The following is a 16090-nucleotide window of genomic DNA, read 5'->3' as shown; positions in this document are numbered from 1 at the left end:
AGCTCCAGACAGCCCTACCTGTTACTGCAGTATCTAGTGAGAACTTGCCAGCCAGCAATGCCGAACAGGCTTCTTGATGGAGGAAATATGCTACATGTGCAAATCCAAGATATTGATGCCATAGTATGGAAAATCGGCAAGGCAAAAAATTTTAAAAGTATACAGATTTTTACCATAAATAAGATCTATATAGTGTGTGTAATGTCTCTAAACAATCTTGAACTCCTATGCCTACTATGCCTGCATAGTAATTTCACATGTAACCGGTATGGATGTTTCACATGCACAATGTGAATGTTACAATTTGATGTAGTTTGCTAAGTTTATTATTCTTTTGTGTTTTTTTGCCTCTATGATTGAGTTAACCAAGTAGCCGATTTACACAGAAATACTTGTTACAAGCTGCAATAAGTCTGGTTTGAGTTAAGTTGGTTATTGCTTGAATTCTAGTTAAAAATGTGGCTGATGTAGCTCACCAAAATGTCATTCTTCAAGGCAGTAGAAATAGGCAGGGCCTTTTATTTGGTTGACTCCCCCTAGACTCGCTTTTGTTTTTTGCTTTATATTTTCGTTCTAGTATTCCAAAGTAGAAAAATGTGTTCTGAATCTGAACCTTATACTTAAGTTGCTGTTTTCATGCCAAACCTTGATCATATCCTTGTGTGAGTACAATAATTAAACACAAAGTGCACTGCAGAAATAAATTTTCCTTATTCAAACAAGGATATCCCTGAATGTAGACTTCTTGGGGGGGTTGGTGTCTCATTTATTGCTGACGTACCTGCATGGAGCCCTTATACAAAATAAGCTGTTATCATTCATATATTGCTAAATGATGATTTACCTATTTGTGGTAACACTTGTTGTATAAGGGAAGGGTACCCACCAATGTAATTTTCTTATTATTTACTATTCCTTTTCTCCCTCTTCTTTTGCTTCACTTGCATAAAAACCTCACCGCAGACGCCTTTGCTGCTTCTCCTGGGGAAGCACCTGCAACACTAGATGGGGCTGCAGCTCCTCCCACCCCTGTCCCTGTTGCAGCGGCCCTTGATGCATGCTCTGGAAACGGTGGGTTTCATGTCTGCTACCTGACATCTGTCGGCATGCCTTGTATTGACTTTTTATTTCTTCTAGCTGTCTAGTATTTAGACCATCCTTGTTCTTTTGTAGTTTGTATACTATGTGGCATTCCACTACATTTGTGTATTTGTAATACCTTTAGTATAGATAGTCTTCTTTTTTTGTGAAATGCTACCTTCAACTGTATGAAGATTGTGCTTTGTCGTGTTCAGTCTTTAAAAAAACAAAAGTCGACATTTCTTCTTCATCATTGCCATATATAAAACAGTTTTGTAATGCAAATAATGTAAATTAATAATTTATTCTCCTGCTAGGTAAATTAATGCATGGGATGTTTGTTCATTGAGTGCTCCTGATCCTGTAGTTTTTTTAAATTCTTGAGTCCTTCCTAATTTATCCTTCTGTTCTCCACCTTCTTCTTTTATAAGACCCCTTTGCCCCATCCGAAGGTAGTGCAGAAGCTGCTCCTGAACTGGACCTTTTTGCTTTGAAGCCAGCTGAAAGCAGTACTCCTGTAGTTACCCCTACTACCACTGCAGCTGCCGCTAGTGCTGCTCTTGCAACTACTCCTTCTCCTATTCCTCCTACACCTGCTACAGCAGTTGCTCCTACTACTACCACTACTACTACTACAACAGCTGCTACTACCACTACCACCACTGCCACCGCATCTGCCAGCACTACCACAGCAACTACTGCTCCTCCTGCTCTAGATATCTTTGGTGGTAAATGTCTTTGGGTATTTTTTTGTCTAGAGGTGAATTTCTGTTCATTGTCTTGTTTCTTTTCAGTTAGGGTTAACATTTTCATTTTATGCTTTGTATCCTCCATTTTCAAGACCATTTTGATGAAGTGTACATATCCTGTAGAAGAATTTTTCACTAACCCCCAAATTCTGTATAATACTTTAGTGACTGTTTTTAGCATTTTTTCTGTTAACTTTTTTTCCTAAAAGCTTATTCCAGAAATTGTTCATCAACAAATAAAAATCAACAAATAAAAATGCAATAGTAGTGTTCAAGGAATTTCAAAGCAGATAGTAATTAAATAATATTTCTGCAGACTCTATTTTAGGATTATTATTTTTTATTTTTTTATTTGAGAAGCTGACAACAAATGGATTCAAATCCAGTCCACTTGAAATGTCAAACTCTGAAAATGTTGCTATTGCATGCTACAAAGTGGCTCTTCATTTCTGTCAGCTTGTAGCTAGAACGCTCTGATGTCTTGCTGATTTGATCAATTTCCAGCATTTTATTTATAGATATAGATTTTATATATATATATATATATATAATTAGTTTAATAATCTTACCAAGCAGGTACAGGAAGAGCTAGAGATGGCAAAATCTCCAGCTTTAGAATTAATCAGAAATATACACTCAGTGGCTGCTTTATTAGGGACCCCTATCTCTTGTACAGACAAAGTGGTGCACCTGATCAGCAACCTTGCTGACTTATGCTGTGGCATTCTTTCGGATCATGCTTAGTGGGCAGTGTGTGGCTATAGGGGTGTGTGTGTGTGCATATACAGTATCCCACAAAAGTGAGTACACCCCTCACGTTTTTGTATTCTAACTTTTCATGTGACAACACTGAAGAAATTACACTTTGCTACAATGTAAAGTAGTGAGTGTTCAGCTTGCATAACAGTGTAAATTTGCTGTCCCTCAAAATAACTCAACACAAAGTCATTAATGTTTAACTGCTGGCGACAAAAGTGAGTACACCCCTAAGTGGAAATGTCTAAATTGGGCCCAATATGCCATTTTCCGTGCCCAATGTCACATGGCTCGTTAGTGTTACAAGGTCTCAGGTGTGAATGGGGAGCAGGTGTGTTAAACTTGGTGTTATCGCTCTCACTCTCTCATACTGGTCACTGGAAGTTCAACATGGCACCTCATGGCAAAGAACTCTCTGAGGATCTGAAAAACAGAATTGTTGCTCTATATAAAGATGGCCTAGGCTATAAGAAGATTGCCAAGACCCTGAAACGGAGCTGCAACATGGTGGCCAAGACCATACAGCTGTATAACAGGACAGGTTCCACTCAGAACAGGCCTCCCCATGATTGACCAAATAGAGTGCACATGCTCAGCGTAATATCCAGAGGTTGTCTTTGGGAAATAGACTTATGAGTACTGCCAGCATTGCTGCAGAGGTTGAAGGGGTGGGGGGTCAGCCTGTCAGTGCCCAGACCATACACCGCACACTGCATCAAATTGGTCTGCATGGCTGCTGTCCCAGAAAGAAGCTTCTTCTAAACATGATGCACAAGAAAGCCACAAACGGTTTTATGAAATCAAGCAGACTAAAGGCGTGGATTACTGGAACCATGTCCTTTAGTCTGATGAGACCAAGATAAACTTATTTGGTTAAGATGGTGTCAAGTGTATGTTGTGGCAACCAGGTGAGGAGTACAAAGACAAGTGTGTCTTGCCTACAGTCAAGCATGGGGGTAGGAGTGTCATGGTCTGGGGCTGCATGAGTGCTGCCGGCACTAGGATCTGCAGTTCATTGAGGGAACCATGAATGCCAACATGTACTGTGACATACTGAAGCAGAGCATGATCCCCTTCCCAGAGACTGGGCCGCAGGGCAGTATTCCAACGACCCCAAACACACCTCCAGGATGACCACTGCCTTGCTAAAGAAGCTGAGGGTAAAGGTGATAGACTGGCCAAGCAGGTCTCCAGACCTAAACTCTATTGAGAATCTGTGGGGCATCCTCAAACAGAAGGTGGAGGAGCGCAAGGTCCCTAACAACCACCAGCTCTGTTTTTTCGTCATGGAGGAGTGGAAGAGGACTCCAGTGACAACCTGTGAATCTCTGGTGAACTCTATGCCCAAGAGGGTTAAAATAATAATGGTGGGCACACAAAATATTGACACTTTGGTCCCAATTTGAAAATTTTTGCTTAGGGGTGTACTCACTTTTGTTGTCAGCAGTTTAGACTTTAATGGCTGTGTTGAGTTATTTTGAGGGGACAGCAAATTTACACTGTTATGCAAGCTGTACACTCACTACTTTACATTGTAGAAAAATGTAATTTCTTCAGTGTTTTCACATGAAAAGATATAATAAAATATTTACAAAAATGTGAGGGATGTCCTTTGTGTGTTTGTGTGTTTGTGTGTGTGTGTGTGTGTGTGTATGTGTGTATATATATATATATATATATATATATGTGTGTGTGTGTGTGTGTGTGTGTGTGTGTATATATATTCACACCATTACATCACCACCACCTTTGGCCAGAATTATGATCAGAATGATTTTTGGGATTCATACTGTTCTTTAGATTTCGACTCTTTTCTCTGTTTTCTCTCTTTTCTCTGTTCTGTATATTAGAACAGAAATCAAGAGTCCTCGGGCCGAGCATTATTTTTCCGATTTCTCATTGTCTGTCTGTTTTTGCTTATCCCTTGCCCAGAGTAATTACATTTTTCTGTACTTAGCTGAGGGGAGTGACCTCTTGCATAGTCCTCTGCCCATCCTCTTCCAATTTTAAGATGGAGAGTGGATTGTAAGCGGTTTCTTTTTAGGGAATTCCTTTCAGCTTTAATGTGTGTGATTTTGTTTTTATGAGGTGTTTATTTTTCTGACCGCTTATTTAGGTGTGTTTGTCAGTGGAACTTCCGTTTAATCGTCTGTTTCTCATCAAACTCTAGAAACCATTGTACCTAAATACTAAGAAGTGTCTGAGATTACTCCTCTACCTCTTTTACCACCTACAGACCTTCCTGGCCATGTAATATCCTACATCAGTGTTCCTCAAGTCCGGTCCTCAGGGCCCACTAACAGGCCAGATTTTAAGTATTACCTTGAGGAGAGTAGTGCAATCACTAAGCAGCAAATTATATCACCTGGGATGTATTTCAGTTATCTTGCAAACCTGGCCTGTTAGTGGGCCCTGAGGACCAGGGTTGAGGACCAGTGTCCTACATGATCATATTTTTTTTTTCATCATTATCTGGTGGATTATTTAACCTAAAAAGGAGCCACTGAGTGTTTTGAGTTTGTACATCAAGAACATCTCTACTGTTAGACCTATAGGAGGAACATTTTCTAATATTTAAAGAAAAATTTCACCCCCCCCCCCCTCATTTTATTTATTTTTTTTCTTACCCACTTACTTGAAATGCTTGGCTGTTCACATTTCAGATACACAGTGGGTTCAGCGTCATCATGTTGAACTCCTCTTTTCAGCAGCCAAAACCTGGTCCAGTGCTGCAATGTTTCTCTGACGTCATCGGTAGGGCTGCATCGGCTCTTCCGGGTTCTGGTGCAGCCTTTTGATGACACATCGCCAGGCCCGCCACTGCCTCTGTTAATGAATGGGGTGATGTGCCGTCCTCCCAGTGTCCCCAGGATATAAACGTCACACATCCCAGGAGGCATCAAGGGCACTAACCTCATTCGCCCAGGCAAATGACTGAGGATTGGTGGAGGGCCAAACTAGTTGTTTAAAAAACAAGTAAACAGGGAAAAAACTGGCTGATCATTATTCATGACAAACCAGCCCAACACAGAATTTGCATCCCCTTTCTTGTGAAAAACATGCATTCACCTAGTAAAGAGATATAAAGTACCACAGGTGTAAAAATCAAGCCAGTCTTATAGAACCCAGCTAAAAAAAATATAGCACTTCGTAGTGCATTTTCTGCCAGTTTTAGCACAAGCATTATTTACAAAATTGCAGTTTCATGTTTACTTGAAACAATAGTTTTTTTTCTTTGCAATGAGCTGGAACTTGAGCTGCTGTCTGGATTCATCTGTATGTTCTACTATACAAATGAAATCTGCTTTGTCCTGTTGTTTTTTGTGAGTTTTTGTTGCATGCCTATTTCTTCATAAAATTAAAAGGGATTTATCAATCATTGGAAGCTATTCTAGGGTTTGTTTATATCAATAACATTACTTGTATTTGGTCTTAGATTTGTTTGAGTCTGTTTCGGAGGTGGCTGCTGCTCCTAAGCCAGATGTTACACCTAGCATAGACCTGTTTGGCACAGGTAATGCATGAAATCTCTCACTGACATTCTAAGCTTCATTATTTCTACTACAGCTCTGTTTTTCTCATTGCTTAAGAAACTGACTTGGCTCTTGTTTTCCTCTTGCTTTGGGAAGATGCTTTCTCATCCCCACCGCATGGGGCTTCTCCTGTGCCTGAGACTTCCCTCACTGGAGACCTCTTGTCTGGTGAGTGCTTTTCATACAAAGCACTTGAGTGATATGTAGGCCTTGTGGATGAGTTGCAGTTAACTATGCCTGAATTGCCTTGGGTTCTGTTCATTATTTTTATTATGAATGAACTTAAGGTGGCTGGTCAACTGTATGTGTTGTCTGCTGCTATGCAAGGCTGTGTCTCCTCAAGTTAAAGCTTTAACTGCAGTAACATTTCATTACATTTGCATTGAGATCATCTAATGCTTAGGATTTTTATCTGCATGTGCCTAATTTTTCCTCATTTTAGCTTTCCTTTGACCGTATGTTATTGCAGAGTCTTGTCTTGTGAGATTTGACTGTGGCCCCCAGTGGTGTTTTGTGAGGACAAAATAATGTAATGTGTGGTAACCCATAGAAACCAATCCAAAATTAAATCAGGCTGCCGAATCTCTTGTCTTTGAGCAGGTTAAATTTTGATTGGTTGCTAAGGATTACACACTGGTACTGTTCTTTAAAATAATGTTGTTTATGTACCACCCACTATAGAAAAACTGCAATGGACTAACAATAGGTTCTGTCTAATGCACGATAAACATTTGTTCTTAACATGTATTATGTAATATATCTTCTTGTAACATTACTGTAAAACCTTTTTAAAATGGAACTCCAGCCATGTTGTTTTTTTTTTTCCCATGTTAAAGCTCTGGATAGGTTGGGGCAGGTTTGGTATCCTACCCATTTTCTGTTGCTCTGTGTCCCTGAAGAAATGATTTCCCCCATTTTCTGTCTGGTACATAACTTTATCTTGGTCATTACTGGGAACTGAACCTTCAGTTCTCCTTTTTTCTTGAGTACGACCTCTTTATTCTGTTATTGTTAACGTTGTGTCTGTGACCTTATGAAAATTCCGCTGGACACTAACCGCAATAAAAGCCTGAAAGTTCTAACACTTACCTGCATTATCCAAAACTAACCAGCGTTTTTTTTTTTTTTTTGGGCTGGTGGTCTTCGTTGTTCTTCTTAGCTTCTCATATTTTATCATAATAAAACCATAATCCTGTTTATTTAAAGTATACCGGTGTCCAGAGTAAAGTATTTAGATACTCTTAACATGCAGTAAAAGCACTTTAAGAAATTGATTTTTAATTCATACTTACCGGTAAAATCCATTTCTTGAAGTACATCACGGGACACAGAGCCATAAATCATAATATATGGGTTATATAGCCACCTAATAGGTGAAGTACACTGGCAACCAATCAGAATTGATGACCCCTATATAACCCCTGCCATAAAGGAAGTACCTCAGTTTTGTAGCAAGTAATAAAAGACCCCATAGAAGAGGGGAGGGACACTACCTTGGGCAAAAAATCTGGGTGAGGTTGTAGAATAATATGATAAAATATCAAGAATGGCTCTTTACAAGAAAGAGCTGCTAGTTCTGATACCCTTCTAGCCAAAGTTATTGCAATCAAAAAGACCAGTTTCTTGGTGAAAAGAACCAGGGGAACCTGCCCCAGAGGTCCAAAAGGCTGTTTTTGCCAAACTGACAACACCAAATTTAAGTCCCAAGGACACAACGGTGGCTTCACTGGTGGAAGCAAACACCATATTCCCCGGACGAAGTTTTGAACCAATGAATGGGAAGGGATCTGTTCCTGAAAAAAGACAGATAAAGCTGAAATATGCCCCTTAATCGTGCTCAGGGCTAATTTCATATCTACCCCTGCTTGCAGGAAGGGTAGAATTATCCCGATAATATATGTGCGGTGATGCCATTTCCTGGCTTCACACCAGGTAATGTAGGATTTCCAGACCCTGTAATATTTCTAGAGACTGGCTTGCTGGCGTTTATCAGTGTATGAACTGCAGGCCCAGACACACCCTGCTTTTCCAAGATTAAGGTTTCAATAACCAAGCCGTCAAATTTAGAGACTGTATAGCAGGGTGGAATATCGGGCCTTGAGAGAACAAGTCCGGATGATGCAGTGGAAGGACCCAGGGCCTCGTCACTGCAAACCTCTGGATTTGTGCATACCAAATCCTCCTTGGCCAAGCTGGAGCTACCATAGTTACTGGTTTCCCCTCCAGCTGGATCCTGCGCAACAAACGCGATATCAGCCGTATCGGAGGAAAGGTATAGATCAGGGAATACTCCTCCCAAGGAGTCACCAAAGCATCCACTCCGACTGCGAGTGGATTCCCTGGTCCAGGACACAAATCCCTCCAATTTGTTGTTGAACCTGGATGCCAACAGATCTACGTCTAGGACCCCCCAGCATGGGGCAGATCAATTGAAAAATCTCAGATGTAAAAACCATTCCCCTGGCAACATCTGTTGACGGCTCAAAATATCTGCCTGCCAGTTCTCTATTCCTGGAATGAACACTGCTGTCGGGCATGGCACAAACTTCTCTGCACAGGACAGGATAATATCCACCTCTTTCTGGGCTGATTGACTTTGTGCCTCCTTGATGGTTGACATAAGCCATGGCTGTGGCATTGTCGGATTGCACCCTGTCAGAGTGATCCTGAAGTCTGGGCGTCCAGAATTTCAGAGCCCGAATGACTGCACAAATTTCCAAGATATTGATGGGGAGACGACTCTCTAACCAAGACCATTTCCCCTGGACCGTGGCTTCCTTCAGAACCGCTCCCCAGCTGGAGAGACTGGCATCCATAGTCACCACCTTCCTGGTCACTGGAAGAAAGGATTTCCCCTTCTCCAGATTTCTGGTCAACAACCACCAATTCAGACTCTGTCGTACTCTTGGTAGCAGAGATGTGGACCGGTCCAAGGACTGAATTTTTCCATTCCACGCAGACAGAACGTTGTTCTGCAAGGGTCTGGCATGAAATTGAGCATAGGGAATTGCATCGAATGTGGACTCCATCTTTCCCAGTAACATTGTGCAAAGACGTATAGACGGATATCTCAGTCTTACTAAAGACCGAACCTGACCTTTCAGGTCTGAGACCTTTCTTGCTGGCAAGAATATCTTTGCCTGCATTGTGTCGACAAGAAGCCCCAAGCATTCCAGACGCTGGACTGGGTGTAATGCTGACTTTGCGAAGTTCAGTATCCAACGTTTCAAAAAATGTACAGTCTGAAGGATATTTTGGCTTAGAGCCGACACCGATCGATCTGTTAGTAATAGATCATACAGATATCCTATTATGGATATCCCCTGGGACCTTAGAAGAGCCAATACTGGAGCTAGGATCTTTTTGAACACTCTTGGTGCTGTGGCCAACCCGAAGGGCAGGGCCACAAACTGGAAATGATGGTTTACAATCCCAAAAAGAAGGAACCTTTTGATGGGTCTGAAATATAGGCACATGAAGATATGCATACTTAATGTCTATGGATGCTAGAAATTCCTCTCCCTGCAGGGAGGCTACGGCTGAACGAATTGATTCCATGCAGAAAGAACGAGCGTTCAGAAACGGATTCAACGCCTTGAGATCCAAAATAGGTCTCGCATCCCTGTTTGATTTGGGGATTACAAATAGATTTGAGTAAAAACCCTTGAACCTTTTTTGTTTTCTGGAACCTCAGTTATCACCCTCTGAGCTCTCAGCTAGTCCGATGCCTGAAAGAGCTTTCTTTTAGGGGGTCTGTTGGTATACTTGACCTCACAGAGGATGCGGGAACACCCAAAATTCCAGCTTGTATCCCTGTGAAATGGTGGAGACCACCCAGTTGTCTTGACTTGACTCCACCAATGACCCCGAGAACTGCAGGAGCCTCCCCCCCCCCCCATCTTGGTGAGTGGGGGCGCCCCTTCACTGAGAGGGCTTAGAGGAAGACTTGGCTGATCTCTGGGCCCAGGGCTTTTTCTGACCTTGCTCCAAAGGTTTGGGTCCGGATGCAGATGGTTGAGGCTGTCGCCAATGCCTGGAACTAGAGGCACTGGTATTGTGTGCTGGGGATCTTAAAGGAAGGATGCCTGCTGTTAGTCTTTACAGGTAGCAACGTACTCTTTCCCCCTAAGATCTTTTGGATATACTTATCCAGATCATCACCAAAAAGGCATTCTTCCTGAAAGGGGAAGCTAGCCAGTATATTTTTACATGGTAATTCCGCAGACCAGCTCTTTTTTACCAAAGGATTCTGCGCATATGCACTGTCATCAGAGCAAACTGTGACATTTGCCTTTATGGAGTCTGTAAGAGCATCTACTGCGAAACACAAAGTGCAAGGTAGATCTGACAGATCTTCCACAGACACTCCTTGAGAAGGAACTGTCTTGGACACTCGCTTTCTGCGGTCTTTCAAAGACTGACACGCTACAATGGCTGCTACTGCTGAATCTGCAACCACAAAGGAGGCTTTCAGTAAAGATTCCAACTTTTTATCCGCTGAATCTTTAAAAACCTGGGCATTATCCACAGGACAGGTTAAATTCTTGTTAACCGAAGAAATAGCTGCATCCATAGTGGGAATTTTCCATCTCTTAGAAAACTTATCCTCCATGGGATAGAACAATGAAAACCTTTTAGGAGGAACAAACTTCCTATCCGAATGATCCCAGTCATTATACACTTCTTGCTCCAAGAGTGGATGCATGGGAAATGACTGAGGACTCTGAGGAGGGCGCAATGAGCCTAGGGAGGAAAAAGAGGTTTCAGTTGTCTCTAAGGGTGGGAGTTTAACCTCAAGAGACTGGATAAACAATCTCTGGGATTGAGAGGCTGATGGAGATTACTCTGACTCCTTGGAAGTGGAATTTCCAACTTGACCTTCTATAGGGTCACCCTCGGCTACATCCTCCACATCCTCTGCCCAAAACTGAACTGATTCAGGGTGTGGCTCAGGAGAGGGGGGATCCAACCTGCTTCATTCCTCCCATGTGGTGCTGCAATCATGTCAGCAATCCTACCCTCTAGGCTGGCTAATGCCGATGCCAAATCGTCCTTGGTAACATTGGCTGTGGCAGAAGTACACGAAGTAGCCTACTATGCCTGACAACTGTAATGGCTCAGATTGGCTAAATGCCTCTGGCATATCAGGAGTAGTAGACATAGTGAAAACACGACTAGGACCTTCAGGGCCTGACGGTGGCATCCTAATGCCTTTTTCCAACTGAGCTCCCTCCAGCTCTTTTTCGGGCAGACATTGCTTTATAGCAAGATAAACTTGAGGTACTACCTTAAGTGTACTCAAGGTCTGTGCCAAGATTATACAGCCTAATGCACACAACACTGATTACCTAAGATACAGGACCTATTAGTGCCAGTAACATACACCCACAGTGACTCACGCAAGCCAGCTGCTGCTGCTCTGTGTCCATTTCAGCCTGTGACAGAGGCTAGTGTGTTGGAAACGGTTCCTTGCAGAATGTGCCCCTTTATCCATGTGCAGTGTGGTGCGTGGCATGCACGCCAATTTGCGTTAGAAAACGCCCACCACTTGGCATACGATTGTATTTAAATTGGAAGATTCCCATGTGCACGCAAATAGGCGTACACCATAGACACGCGTTCCAGCAGAGGCGAACATGCGAACGCTTATGCTCCAGGGCTAATGCAACAAACAAATGGGGGAGAGAGCAGTAAGTCCCGGTTCACTTTTGTGTGATGCGGGAACGCTGCGAATATGCAGTGTGATCCCACATCGCATTCGCACCTCTGGCAGTTCACACTGCCATTTGCGATACGCGGGGGGTGTCAATTAAAAGTTAACGGCACCCCCAGTTGTGATCGCATATCGCAGTGCGATCTGTAAGTTCGCACAGTATCGGATCGCACTAGTGTGAACCACTATGCGATCCGATTCTGCTGCGGATGAAAAAACCCTCATGTGCGTGTTTATTGCGCATGCGGTGCGAATTCAGCCATAAAAAGTGTATGGCTGAAATTCGCACCGCACATGAGATCACATTTAATTTAGGAGCAGTGCGCTCCAAATTACATGCGATCTCCGCAATCGCACAAATGTGAACCGGCACTTAAGGCTGAATCTTGTTTGTCGCAGCTGAAACCTTTCAGGTAATTAGCTCAGGGTTAGAAACAGTGTAACAATATGCTTTAAACAAACTTTAAACCTACTTTGCATAAACCTGCTACAATGTAATTTCAAGCAGAAATACACTTGGCACAAGTCTCTGTAATCTTATTAAAGGGAACAATGCATAAAATATTTACAATTTTGCAATATTTTAACCTTTTTCAGGTTTTTGTTTGCTGCGTAAATATTTAAAATAAACTCGCTGGTCTTGCCGCAGGAAACTGCTATAAGCAAGAATCCAATCTTCACTCTTCCTGGTGAGCATGGTCTTAATGACCTTCAAGGACTGGGTCCCCTATATGAGGGAGCGCCTTTGGGGTTTGGTATTCCAATTGTTCGGATCCCAGGGTCCAGTGTCTAAAAAGGACAGCGTTACAGGCAAAACCTTGTTTCTGCTTCCCGAGGCTTGGGTACCATCTTTTTAGTCCATTTACTGTTTTAGATGGAACCCCTTAAATCCAGTGATCTTTGTTTGGGGCATGATGGCATAATCTTCTTTCTTCTTCTTTGAAACATAACAAACGTGGAGCACCTCTCCACAGCGACCTTCACCTCTTAGACACTGGGGAAAAAAACTGAGGTACTTCCTGTATGGGAGGGGTTATATAGGGGGTCATCAATACTGATTGGTTGCAGTGTCCACCTATAGGTGGCTATATAACCCATATGTTATCATTTATGACTCTGTCCCGTGATGTACAAAAAGAAAAAAGCACTTACTATCCCCTCTAGTTTCTACTGTGAATATATTAATTCTCGTAAATCACAGTAAGATTATCAGGTGTAAGCATTTTTAACAGCTTCGGAAATGGTTCCCAACCTTTTAAAATGTGTTTACATATTGGCAGCCATGTCCATTACTTGTATCCCTCAAAGGGAGTATATCATATTTCCTCAATGGATTGGGGTAGAGGTGGAACTAATAGTGATGCATGTGTTGAATAGTGGGTATGATAATTTGCAAGGGAGGAAAAAAATATTATGCCTTGACAGTGTCCGTGAGATGAAGAAGGTAGCTAGAATGGGGGAGGGCTCTTTTGAAGTGCACTATATTGCAAAGGTATATTCACTGTCCTTAGGGCCTAAAATGCAGCTATTGATACTTTATTCCCTGGCCCTGGAGCTCCACTGTTGTCTAGAGGCCTAGGCATTCCTTGTTGGTGGGTGTCTAGGCCATGGTGGATGCAGATAGAGTGATGGGTAAAATCTGGTGATTCATCTGTATGTTGCAGTTTAGGGAGAGTCACAGCCGCACTTTGTAGAGTGTATTGTAGGGGATTGATGCTGAAGAATAGTGAGTCTCCCCAGGTGACTGACAGCCTGTGCAATCCTGAGGACTGGGCTGATCCTGGTGCAGCGAGGCTGGAACTCCCAAGTAAGCCTTGGGTAATGGCGCCTACGGCGCCTACTCCCAAGCCCAATCAGTCTCCTGCCCTCAGGCTCCAGGTGGAAAGTTACAATGTGGGATTGCTCACTCTGTCGCCTCCTAGAGCATGGCATCCCCATAAGCAGGCAACTGTTGATTGCGTATGTTTACAAATGTGTACTGCCTTTTGCTCTGTTATTACGGCTCATGCACACTTCATCTCAAAGAAGGTGCTCCTACAGGCTTTCAAGCTTTTTTGAGCGCTCATTTTTTTTTTTTTTTCTGCCTGGAAACTCATCTTCATGTTAGCCAATGTGTCAATGCACGCTATGGCTTTTTCAGGAGTTTATAGGCATATGAGCTTACAGGCTGAAAAAAACCCACCAGGGAGGGGAGCTTTCAAGCAGAAAAGACGCCTAAGCACCAAAAAAGCTTATGCTTACAAAAGCTCAAAGTGCAAAAAAACGAGCAAAAGAGCACAAGCCTCTGCAAGCGTTTAATCTTTTAGGATTTAGGAGAAATATAAGCTTTAAAAAAAAAAAAAAAAAATTTTAAAGCTGCACTGTGCTTGAGCCCCTAGGCTCCGTTGACAACATGGCGTTCTGGATAGTGGGCGGAATCACGTTTCTTCCCGAGATTCCGAATCGCTGCTGGACTTGCCTGCGATCCTCTACGTTTAATGATTCTTCTTTTGGGCGACGGGCATCACGGGTTTCATGGGTGCCATTGAAAGTAACAGGGATCGCAACAGCTTCCCGACAACATGGCGTTCCGGATAGTGGGCGGAATCACGTTTCTTCCCGAGATTCCGAATCGCTGCTGGACTTGCCTGCGATCCTCTACGTTTAATGATTCTTCTTTTGGGCGACGGGCATCACGGGTTTCATGGGTGCCATTGAAAGTAACAGGGATCGCAACAGCTTCCCGCAATTTGGAATCACAGCAATTCCATTTGTGATCCAGAAGACCTCGGTGTGAATGGAGCCTTAATGTTTTTGGGTACCCTGGTCATCTACTGCTTGTTTTAAAAGGCTGACAGGCTGCCTAGATTCTGCTCTCCTAGGAAAAAAGTTAAGATTGAGAATTAATATCTCCTCAGTACATAATCTGTAGCTACAGAGGCCAATGAGGGCTTGTTTTAAAGTGCGTTTTCTACTTGTTCAGAATATGTAAATGCTTTATTGCACATAGTCTGGACACAGGTTCACAATAAATATACTTTGTTAAATGGTTTAATACACATTCCAGACACTATATTGTTATAGTCCCACATGTAGGAATGGAATTCTCCTTAGTAGCATACTCCTACAAATTTTGTAAAAAGATGTGATTTCTTTCCACACAGAAAAAAAAAAAATGAACAAGCATTTGCAATTCATGTTTTGTGTTAAACTGTTAGTCACTGTACATAAGTACTGCAGAAGGAATGTTTGCAGTATTGATGATCTCTATATAGACCAGTATGCTCAGAATTATGATTGTTGTTCTGTAATCATTGTAGTGGACGCATTTGCAGCTCCATCCCCTTTGCCTACTGCTTCACCTGCAAAGATTGAGTCTTCAGCTGTGCTCGACCTATTTGGAGGTATTTAACTCTAATTGTTGTTTTCTGAACCATTCAGATAATTAGCATTTATTTACAGATTCCTTCAGAAAAAAATATTTAATTGATAAGAAATAGCTACTTATTGGCAACTCTACTGTAAAATACCTAGGAGTAATTATTGGGCAAAAGGGGTAGCAGTGAGAGGAGTGTTAATTACGAACTCCTTTGTCCCCTATATTTTGATTAGCCATTTTAAAGTTCCAATATGATTGACATTTTTGGGTCATGTGTTCTAATAATGCATCTTTTCTGGTGTCTTATTTTCCCGAAGACTTGCATGAGGTTGACATGTAGACTAGGGAAGATGGGGAGTGGAATCTGACTCTTTAAACAAAAAATTAAAGTAACCAATTTGTGGGAAAGAAGAATGTACGCTGAGCAATGGGGTTGATTTACTAAAGGCTGGTTGACTGTTCACTTTGCAAGTGAACCTTTATTGTGCAAGGGAAATTCTGCAGAGCTTAGTGAATATTGTGATGCTTCACTATGCAAATAATACCCAACCGCCTGCACGGAAAATTAAAAAACTATAATTTTGCTTACACGATTGGATGTTTGAAGTCAGCAGAGCTTCACCTCATTTACTCAGCTCTGGGGATAATTCCCTTGCAAAGTTAACAGTCTATTTGTCTTTAGTAAATCAGCCCCAATATATTAAAAAGGTTGTAACCCAAAGAAAAATGAAGACCCTGTTCCTTTAATGCAGTGCTTGTGACGTGTAAATTGTCCCTTTCTGTGTTGTAAAATACCTGTTTGATCCTGCCTGTTCTGGTGTCCCCCTGTGTGTGCTGACCACAGTAATCATGGCTGCTAAACCTTGATACCGTGGTTAGTTTACGCGCCTTTGATCTGCGT

General features: G+C 42.2%; 1 protein-coding gene across 1 annotated transcript in view; it reads left to right on the top strand.

Moving 5' to 3' along the window:
- Positions 1 to 16090, top strand: part of SNAP91 (synaptosome associated protein 91) — a 251212-nt gene that overhangs the window by 167451 nt on the left and 67671 nt on the right. Inside the window, exons 15-19 of the mRNA XM_082251196.1 lie at positions 964 to 1071; positions 1512 to 1808; positions 6022 to 6099; positions 6215 to 6286; positions 15131 to 15214. Of these exons, the coding sequence (XP_082107322.1) occupies positions 964 to 1071; positions 1512 to 1808; positions 6022 to 6099; positions 6215 to 6286; positions 15131 to 15214 (639 nt within the window). The remainder of the gene's footprint in view (positions 1 to 963; positions 1072 to 1511; positions 1809 to 6021; positions 6100 to 6214; positions 6287 to 15130; positions 15215 to 16090) is intronic.

Source organism: Pelophylax lessonae, assembly GCF_965119305.1.
Source record: "Pelophylax lessonae genome assembly, chromosome: 3".
NCBI lineage: Eukaryota > Metazoa > Chordata > Amphibia > Anura > Ranidae > Pelophylax > Pelophylax lessonae.
The sequence above is the reverse complement of the archived record's forward strand: the minus strand, read 5'-3'. Positions and strand labels throughout refer to the sequence as shown.